We start from the raw sequence: 10,110 nt of genomic DNA, 5'->3' as shown, positions 1-10,110 counted from the left end.
GAGCAAGATTATTATTATTTTTTGGTGTGATGTGTGATTGAAATTATTTTTTATATTTTATATTATTATTATTTTTTGAGATTGTGCCTGGATCCTGAGGCTGCCCCTCCTCCTTCCTCAGCCCCTCCCTGGTCAGGCGCTCCTAGGGGGTGGGGGGAGTCCAGGCTTGTCTTGCAACTGATTGTTCTCTTCAGACCCCTCCCTGGTGATGCCAGATTCACTGGGCTGGCAGATTCTGCCCCAAAACCTGTCCAACCAGTTGTTTGAGAGGAGGGGGTACCTGGGAGGGGCAGCAGGAGATGCCAGGAACAGCTTCCCCTAGCCCAGCACAGACTACAGACGGGGGAGCCTCTGGGGCTGCAGACACTGCAGACGGACGGACAGACAGATGGACAACAGCTGGAGGCTTGGCCCGGCCATAGGGCTCTCTGCGGGACAGTCCCAGCTGCTAATGTCGCTGTTGCTGCTACTGACCCGTGTCCAGCCTGGGACAGGCGTGGGTGAGTAAGGGTGGGGATTGGCACGGGGGTACCCGCTGCATCTCAGGCTGCAGGACAGACCCAAGACCTCACTTTGTTTCCAAATCCTCACACATGGCTCCTGCCTCCTTCCTTTCCCTGAGGAGAGGTTTCTAGATGTCCAGGACAATGCATGTCCCCAGGAAGCTCTGGCAAGCCTAGCCTGGGCAACATAACAAGACCCCATTTTTAAAAAAGATTTTTTTTTTAAGATTTTTGTTTTTAATTAGCTAGGTGTGGTGGAGCGCACCTGTAATCCCAGCTACTTGGGAGACTGAGGCGGGAGGATGGCTTGAGCCCATGCAGTGAACTGTGAATGCACCACTGCACTCCAGCCTGGGCCGAACAGCAGGACCCTGTCTCAAAAAAAAAAAAAAGAAAGAAAGAAAAGAAAAGAAAAACTGGACAGGCTGAGAGATACAATCCTACAATCTCTGCCCCCAACCCCAATCTCTGCCAGCTCCGCTTCTCTTTCTTTTCTTTCTTTCTTTTTTTTTTTTTTGAGACAGAGTCTCCCACCGTCGCCCAGGCTGGAGTACAGTGGCACGATCTTGGCTCACCACAACCTCTGCCTCCCAGGTTCAAGCAATTCTCCTGCCTCAGCCTCCTGAGTAGCTGAGATTACAGCTGTGCACCACTATGCCTGGCTAATTTTTGTATTTTTAGTAGAAATGGAGTTTCACCATATTGGCCAGTCTGGTCTCAAACTCCTGACCTCGTGATCCGCCCACCTCAGTCTCCCAAAGTGCTGGGATTACAGACGTGAGCCACCGCCCCCAGCCTCCACTTCTCTTTCTAAACATTAAGTGCCTCCTGCACGCAGAGTGCCCTGGGCTTCTGAGATAGGACTGGGAGCTCTAAGAAAGGAATCATGACAGTCGCCCCCAAGGAAGACTCTAGCTTGAACCTTTGGAGTTGAGTTGAATTCAGCATAAATGAATCAAATTGAACTGAACCAAACCAAACAGGGGCAGCTGCTGGAGACTTGCATAGAAGCCCACTCCATCGTTCTGCTTCTCCTGGACCAGTATTTGGGGTTGGGGAGAGGAGGGGCGCTATGGTCCTGCTCCTGCCTGGGAGGCTCAGTTGGGGAGGTCTGAGCTCTCCAACCAGCAAGGCTGGACACAGGCCAAGTTGCCAATCCTGAGTCCCCTTTGGGGTATGGACCTGGGAAGCTTGTCCTCGTCCGCCATCCTTCCCCAGAGAGATGAGGTGGGAGTCTGAGAGGGGGACCTGGTCCTGAAGGCGAAGATGCCTTGGGGCTGTGTTGGGAGGCGGCAGAGAACCAGGCGGATTGAAGAGGACGTTCTAGACTCGGAACCAAGCTCTGGCTTCAGAGTCCCCGGACCCTCTGGGCAGTCTGTGTCCCCAGCCAAGCCACGCATCCTCTCATCAATCAAAACAACCTAGACCATGTGGGTGGAGCTGGAGGGACTTAAGTTGGAGGTCACTGGGCATGTCAGGAGCAGAGTTCAGCCTAGGGTCAGGCTGCCCCCAAATTCCAGTTCCATACCAACATAGCCCGGCCCGGGAGAACCGTGCCTACCACCAGGGTGGGACCTCCCATGCCACCATTGTCCTAGACCTCCCACAGTGCCCACCTCTAGTAGGCTCCTAAGAGAGGGGCCAGGGGCTGGACTCAGGCCTCCCACCCGTGCCCATGGGGCGTAGAGTTGCCGGGGAAGCTTCCTGGTTCATACCGGACCTGACCTCCCAGGAAGTGCCCCTAACTTGGGGCTCCCATGTTAAGTCTGGATCTGGGCCGGGGGAGACCAGAGCTGTTGGGGGCTTGGTTGCCCCATTTGGCCTCTCCTCTCTGCCTTCCCCTTCCAGCTGCCCCAGAGCACATCAGCTATGTACCCCAGCTCTCAAACGACACCCTGGCGGGGAGGCTCACCCAGTCCACCTTCACGCTGGAGCAGCCTCTGGACCAGTTTAGCAGCCACAACATCTCTGACTTGGATACCATCTGGCTGGTGGTGGCCCTCAGCAATGGTGGGTGCTGCTGGGGCCAGGCCTCGGTTTTCCCTCTGTGAAATGGGCCTGCGGGCCTGAGGGCAGTAGCAGGTGTGTTGCGGGGAGATGCAGGGAGCAGGTGCTGCAGGGGATGGGGCTGGGGAGGGCTGTCAGGCTTGGTGGGGTAAGGGTGGGATCCTGCTGTGTGACCTGTCTGACCATGGTGCCACCCTTAGCCACCCAGAGCTTCACGGCCCCACAGACAAACCAGGACATCCCTGCTCCTGCCAACTTCTCCCAGAGGGGCTACTATCTCACACTGAGGGCCAACCGGGTGCTGTACAAGCGTGGCCAGGTCAGAGGCCAGCTCCGTGTCCTCCGCGTTGGCAATGATACCCGCTGCCAACCAACAAAAATTGGCTGCAACCATCCCCTACCGGGACCCGGCCCCTACAGGTAAGCGGCTCTGCCAGGCCCTGGCTCCTGCCTGCACCCAAGCCGGAGCCTGGGGCAGCTCCTACGAGGCTCACCAGGGCCCCAGCAGGATGCCTGGGTCCCCTGCTCCTGCTTGGCCAAAGGGAAGAGGAAGCAGCAGGCAGGGGCTGGGGAGGCCTTCATGAATTACGTGAATTATCCTTCTTTTCTTCTTCTTCCTCTTCCTCTTCCTCTTCTTCTTCTTTCTTCTTCTTCTTCTTCTTTCTTCTTCCTTTTTTTTTTTGAGATGGAGTCTTGCTCTGTGACCCAGGCTAGAGTACAGTGGTGTGATCTCGGCTCATTGCAACCTCTGTTTCCCGGGTTCAAGCGATTCTCCAGCCTCAGCCTAACCAGTAGCTGGAATTACAGGCATCTGACACCACACCCGACTAATTTTTGTATTTTTAGTAGAGACGGGCTTTCGCCATGTTGGCCGAGTACCTGCCACCATGCCTGGCTAATTTTTGTAATTTTAGTAGAGATGAGGTTTCGCCATGTTGGCCAGGCTGGTCTTAACTCCTGGCTTCAAGTGATCTGCCCACCTTGGCCTCCCAAAGTGCTGGGATTACAGACGTGAGCCACCATGCCTGGCTTATCCTGCTTTTCTTGAGCAGAAGTTTCCCCACCTCAAGCCCCAGTCCCCACGGGCCGTGTGGACCACTCAGGTGGTGTCTCTCCATCTAGACAGGGTCTCCCCTCACTAAATGCTTGATTCCCGCGTGTTCAGTTCTGAGAGATCTAATACCCGCCCCCTACCTTTCCCAAATGAGGACACAGAAGCCCAGAGAGGGGGAGGGAATTCACACCGCTGGAAATGTCACACCTAGATTTCAACACATTCTGTTGGGCTCTTTAGCCCCAGCCTCCGGCCCCCTCCCAGGGCTGCTCTCCCCAGGGCCTGGGACTCCAGGGGACAGACTTGCAGGCACCAGGGTCTGATGGTTTCAGGAGTCTGGGGGATCCCCATGGCCAATGCTGCGTCTCCCATTCAGGGTGAAGTTCCTGGTGATGAATGACGAAGGACTCGTGGCTGAAACAAAGTGGTCCAGCGACACTCTCCTGCAGCACGGTAGGGGCCACAGGCTCCGGTCAAACAGTAGGGGCAGGGGGCGGGGGGCCTGGGGGTCCTGAGGACTGAGGATGGGCTGGGGGAACAGGTCAGCTCACCACTCAGTCAGAGGCAGCCAACCATCCTGCAATCTGCAGGCGCCCCTCCCCCAGCCACCCCCTTCCCCCAGGCCTGGGTGGTGGAAGGGGAGGCAGGGCTGTGATTGGTCTGGATTCTGCCCAAGGGCCCCTTCCGGTCAGGTAAAATTTCTTTTCCTGCCGGCCTCTGCGGCTCCCATCACTGCCCTCAGCCCAGGCACTTCGGGCTGTCCCCGGCCCCCAGAGCCCGGGCACCGTGGTCATCATCGCCATCCTGTCTATCCTCCTGGCCGTCCTCCTTACGGTCCTCCTGGCTGTGCTCATATACACCTGGTGAGTGGACCGGGCTGAGACCGCCCATGCCTCTTGGGAGGGGCGGGGCCCTTGGGCATTAACCCCTCCCTCTCTAGTTCCTCCCCGCCCGCCCGTGTCCACCTTCCAAGCGGGCACTGTGCGCCCCCGGTGGCAGCATCTGGGATTGCAAGTGGGTGCCGCCTGCGGACACCCCAGTCGGGGAGGCGCCCCGGGAGGAGGTGAATTGCTTTCAGGCCAAGCTCTGAGCATTGCCTCAAGACGCCATACAGGCCGGGTGCGGTGGCTCACGCCTGTAATCCCAGCACTTTGGGAGGCTGAGGCCGGCGGATCACCTGAGGTCAGGAGTTCAAGACCAGCCTGGCCAACATAGTGAAACCCCAGCTCTACTAAAAATACAAAAAATTAGCCGGTCTACTAAAAATACAAAAAATTACAAGCACGTGGTGGCACGTGCTTGTAACCCCAGCTACTCAGGAGGCTGAGGAAGGAAAATGGCTTGAACCTGGGAGGTGAAGGTTGCAGTGAGCTGAGATTGCGTCACTGCACTCCAACCTGGGTGACAGAGTGAGACTCCATTTAAAAAAAAAGGGGGTGTCGGGGTTTCATACAGAGCTCAGGTGCCTGAGCCTGGGGCACAGAGAGTGTCCACAAGGCTTCCTAGAGAAAAGGGGAGACCTAGCCCTGGTGGGATTTGGCAGGAGAGGGAGGGGGAGAGGGAGTGACTCTAAAAAGGGGGTGGGGAGGTGTGGGGGCAGGAGGGGCAGGAGGGGTACATGCAGCCAGGTCAGGCCAGGGGCCCCAGGTGCCTAGCTGAGGAACTGGGCTGTATCCTACAGCCTATGGGAGCCAGGAGTGGGTTTTGATCAGGGGAGACGGGCAGATAATGTTTGAGCGGGGTCCTGAGGTGTGGAGGGTGGAGGGGGAGAGTGATGGGGGGTAGGAGCGATGAGCTAGATTTGTGAGGTTTAGAGGAATCGCCTCAGTCCCTTTGGTTAATTCCGCCCGGCCAGTGGAGTCTCAGTTCCCCCTATGCAATGGGTCGGAGCATGGTAGCCAATGGCTGTGGGATCTTGGCCAGAGCCTTTCTTCAGCATCCATCATCTCTCCCTCTCTCCTCCCCTCCCAAGCTTCAACAGCTGCAGGAGCACTTCCCTATCAGGCCCAGAGGAGACAGGGAGTGTGAGAAGATACACCACACACCTCGCGTTCAGCACTCCCGCCGAGGGGGCTTCCTGAGGGGTTCCAGAGGGGCCCACGTGTCCCTCCACCTCCTCCCAGGCCAGGCTGCAGAGCCTGGGCTGGGACACACCCTGAAGCTTCTGGACCCTGAGAGAGATTGTTTCTTTTCTTTACTTTTTTTTTTTTCTTTTGAGACAGAGTCTCACTCTGTCGCCAGGCTGGCGCGATCTCGGCTCACTGCAACCTCTGCCTCGCGGGTTCAAGCGATTTTCCTGCCTCAGCCTCCCGAGTAGTTGGGACTACAGGCACACGCCACCATGCCAAGCTCATTTTTGTATTTTTAGTAGAGACGGGGTTTCACCATGTTGGCCAGGATGGCCTCGATCTCTTGACCTTGTGATCCGCCTGCCTCGGCCTCCCAAAGTGCTGGGATTATAGGCGTGAGCCACTGTGCCCGGCGAGAGAGATTGTTTCTAGATGAGGGTGGGGGGCGGGTGTCCTTAGCCCAAAGCTTGTGCCAGTCTCTATCAGAAATAAATGCCCCCAACACCTCCCTGCCTGCCTGTGACATGGTACACCTGGGCAGTCTTTCTGTACCACTGCCCCTGGCTCCTCATCCTAGGGAGGTTCCCAAGGGCCTGCAGGACCGGGGCGAGGCTCAGGATCCTAGGGCAGTTGTCACCGGGGGCAGGACAGGCCTCTCTGCCAGCCTCACTGTCCCTATCTGTAGAATGAGGATGCTAACCCTGAACCCACAAGGCCACCGTAAGACTAAACCAAGGTGAACATGCCTTGGGAACTGTGAAGACTGTGGACCCAAAGCCGGTTGTGGTGGCTCAGGCCTGTATTCCCAGCACTTTGGGAGGCTGAGGCAGGAGGATCACTTGAGCCCAGGAGTTCGAGACCAGCCTGGGCAACATGGTGAAACCCTATCTCTACAAAAATGACAAAAAAATTAGCTGGGCTTGTTGGCGGACTGTGGACCTGAGATAGGTGCTCCTCTTGTCCTGCCCAGACAGCCTCCTGGTACCCAAAGGCCACGGGGCAGCATGGCTGGCACTTGCTGTCTTTCCACCCAAGCATCCTCCCTGTGGCCCCTCTCCCCAGCCTGCCCCCTGCTGCCTGGAGGACTTCAAGCCGTCTGCTTCCACTTCCTCCAATCCTTTCCTGGAGTACACAAAAGGCAAAAGGCGCAGTTTCGTTTTTTTTTTTTTTTTTTTGAAATGGAGTTTCGCCTTATAGCCCAGGCTGGAGTGCAGTGGCACCATCATAGCTCACTGCAGTCTCTAATTCCTGGACTCAAGTGATCCTCCCACTTCAGTCTCCTGAGAGTAGCTGGGACTACAGGCTCATGACACCACGCCCAGCTAATTTTTAATTTTTTTGTAGACATGGAATCCCACTCTGTTGCCCAGGCTGGAAAGAACAGTGGTGTGATCATAGCTCATTGCAGCCTCAAACTCCTGGGTGCAAGCGATCCTCCCGCCTCAGCCTCCTGAGTAGCTTGGACTATAGGTACATGGCATCACGTCTGGCTAATTCTTTAAATTTTTGTAGAGACAGAGTCTCACTGTGTTGCCCAGGCTGGTCTCGAACTCCTGGTCTCAAGTGATCCTCCTGCTGGGATTACAGGCGTGAGCCACTGTGCCCAGCTCATGCAACATTTATCATCAGGATTCCCGCTCAGTGCTCGGACCCCAGGGGCCAGAGATGCCCGAGGCAAGTTTCTGCCCTCAAGGTGCCCACTGCTATAGGGGGAGGACAGTGATACTACCACATACGAGAGAAGGAGAGGGCACAGCTGTCAGGGAGATGGACTGTTTGAGCTTCAGAGGCAGCATCTTGGGGAGGGGTGGCTTTGAAGAAGGAGCAGGACACTTGGGCCAGGTGGACCTTGGAAGGGTGCCAGGCAGGAGGAGCAACGTGTTGCTGATGGGCAGGTAGGGGAGGGTGAGGGATGGAGAGGAGACCGGAAGACACCCTGTGCCATGTGGAGGGGCCCCGCCCTCTGGGGCAAGAGGTCAGGGAGGAGGGCGCTGGCTGGGTTCCTAGGCGCCTGCCCCTGAGAGGTGCAAATGGCCCTAATGGGGTTATTAGGTGGAGCAGATGCATCCGGCTCCTGCTGTGGAGGAAATGCTCAAATGATCTTGAAGCTACCAGGCTGGGAGAGGCAGGCAGGGCACGGGGCAGACAGGCTGCCAACCTCTGTGAGATAAGCCCTGCCCTCTCCAGAACCTTTTCAGAACAGCTATGAGCCCCAACCCTGGGGCTGAGTGACCCAAGACAGATCACTCACACCCTCTGGGCCTCAGTTTCCCCTTACATAAAAAGAAATGGTTAGGCCAGGTGCAGATGGCTCACACCTCTAATCCTAGTGCTTTGGGAGGCTGAGGCAGGAGGATTGCTTGAGGCCAAGAGTTCAAGTCCAGCCTGGGCAACATAGCAACACCCCATCTCTACAAAATATAAATACAAAAATTAAGGCCGGGCATGGTGGTTAAGGCCAGGCGTGGTGGCTCACACTTGTAATCCCAGCATTTTGGGAGGCAGAAGTAGGAGGATCACCTGAGGTCAGGAGTTTGAGACCAACCTGGCCAACATGATGAAATCCCGTCTCTACAAAAAATACAAAAATTAGCCATCCATGGTGGTGCATGCCTGTAATCCCTGCTACTGGGGAGGCTGAGGCAGGAGAATCACTTGAACCCAGGTGAAGGAGGTTTCAGTGAGCCCAGATCGTGCCACTGCACTCCAGCCTGGGTGACAGAGAACAAGACTGTCTCAAAACAAAACAAAAGAAAAATTAGCCAGACATGGTAGTGTGAACCTGCAGAGCCAGCTACTATGGAGGCTGAGGTGGGAGGATCACTTGAGTCCAGGAGTTGGAGGCTGCAGTGAGCTATGATGGCACCCCTGGACGCCAGCCTCTGTGACAGAGCAAGACCCTGTCTCTAAAATGAAACATTTTTAAAAGGGAAGGTTGAACTGGGTGAACTCTAAGACTCTGCATTTCACAAACCCTTGCCCACACCCTGTATGCGTCGGGCCCTGGCAGGAAACAGATGGTATGCTGTCTCACAGGACAATTGAGAGCGTTTACAAAGGTGTGGGCAGCATTAGGGGAATGGACAAGAGAGGGTGACCTGGGACTTGGCTCTAATGGGGCCCGAAGCACTCCTGGATCTGATTGCTGATGGGAGGGAGGGAGTGATGTTTCCAGGACCAGCAGGCAGTAGCCATGGGTGAGGGGCCCTGCAGGAGCAGGGGCTGTAGGTGGAAGGATGAAGCCACCAGAGGGAACAGGGCTCTGTCTTCCCGCCCCCTGATCCCATGCCAGTGCCTCCACTGGCCACACCTCACCAGAAGCAAGAGAGTGTGGGGTCTGAGTGGTGCAGTCCCTGGAGGCCAATCTGCTGGGTCAGAGCAGGACAGAGAAGGCAAAACGGACGTACAGAGGCACACGCCGCTTTCATGCTGATCCCCTGGAATTAGATCCTTCCTGTTCTTTCTTTTCTTTTTTTTTTTTTTCTTTTTTCCTTTTTTAGAGATGGGGTCTCGCTCTGTTGCCCAGGCTGGGGTATGGTGGCGCCTTCATAGCTCACTGTAGCATTGAACTCCTGGGCTCAGGCGATCCTCCCACTTTGGCCTCCCAAAGTGCTGGGATTACGGGCACTACAGGCACCTAGCTAACAAGCTAACTTTCTTTCTTTTTTTTTTTGGAGAGACAGAGTCTCACTCTGTCACCCAGGCTTGAGTGCAGTGGCACGATCATAGCTCACTGCAGCCTTGAACCTCTGGGTTCAAGCAATCCTCCCACCTCAGCCTCCCAAGTAGCTGGGATTACAGGTATGTGCCACCACCCAGCTAATTTTTTTATTTTTTGTAGAGATGGGGTCTCGCCATGTTCCCCGGGCTAGTTTGGAACTCCTGAGCTCAAGAGATGCTCTCACCTTGGGCTCCCAAAGTGCTGAAATTACAAGCATAAGCCACCATGCCTGGCCTCCCTTCCTGGCCTTCTGGTCTCCAGACGAGAGAAGGCCACAAAGTCCTGCCCAGACAGAGGTCTGCTGAGGCCGGGGTGGGGCTGGAGGTGTGCAGAGAGGACTCTGCAGGGGCTGACCACTGAGTCTCAGGGGACAGGGCAAATTTTTTTTTTTTTTTTTTTTTTGAGATGGAGTCTTGCTCTGTTGCCCAGGCTGGAGTACAATGGCACGATCTCTGCTCGCTGCAATCTCCGCCTCCTGGGTTCAAGTGATTCTCATCTCTCAGCCTCCCGAGTAGCTGGGATTACAGGAGTGCACCACCATGACCAGCTAATTTTTGTATTTTTAGTAAAGATTGGGTGGGGTGGGGGGTGGGGTGCGGGTTTCACCGTGTGGCCCAAGCTGGTCTCAAACTCCTGACCTCAAGTGATCCTCCCACTTCGGCCTCCCCAGGTGCTGGGATTACAGGCATGAGCCGCCGCACCCAGCGGGGACAGGACAATTTTGCCAGCCGGAGAAGGGGTGGCCCCCACACGTCC

At 55.9% G+C, this 10,110-nt stretch overlaps 1 protein-coding gene across 4 annotated transcripts in view; it reads left to right on the top strand.

Annotated features, from left to right (window-relative positions):
• The first annotated feature begins 235 nt into the window (after positions 1-235).
• Positions 236-10,110, top strand: part of UPK3BL2 (uroplakin 3B like 2) — a 32,122-nt gene continuing 22,247 nt past the window's right edge. The window contains exons 1-6 of one of the 4 annotated variants that reach the window (XM_002817812.3): positions 236-500; positions 2,352-2,513; positions 2,711-2,930; positions 3,941-4,017; positions 4,307-4,427; positions 5,537-9,063. In XM_002817812.3, coding sequence (XP_002817858.1) covers positions 389-500; positions 2,352-2,513; positions 2,711-2,930; positions 3,941-4,017; positions 4,307-4,427; positions 5,537-5,645 — 801 coding nt within the window. In that variant the 5' untranslated portion in view covers positions 236-388 and the 3' untranslated portion in view covers positions 5,646-9,063. Of the gene's footprint in view, positions 501-2,351; positions 2,514-2,710; positions 2,931-3,940; positions 4,018-4,170; positions 4,428-5,536; positions 9,064-10,110 lie in introns of those variants that run through there. The other 3 variants (XR_008527396.1, XR_002915767.3, XR_008527397.2) reach the window with 3 other exon arrangements.

This window comes from Pongo abelii, chromosome 6, assembly GCF_028885655.2.
Source record: "Pongo abelii isolate AG06213 chromosome 6, NHGRI_mPonAbe1-v2.0_pri, whole genome shotgun sequence".
NCBI classification, from domain to species: Eukaryota; Metazoa; Chordata; class Mammalia; order Primates; family Hominidae; genus Pongo; species Pongo abelii.
Note: the sequence above shows the minus strand (reverse complement) of the source record. Positions and strands in the feature narration are given on the sequence as shown.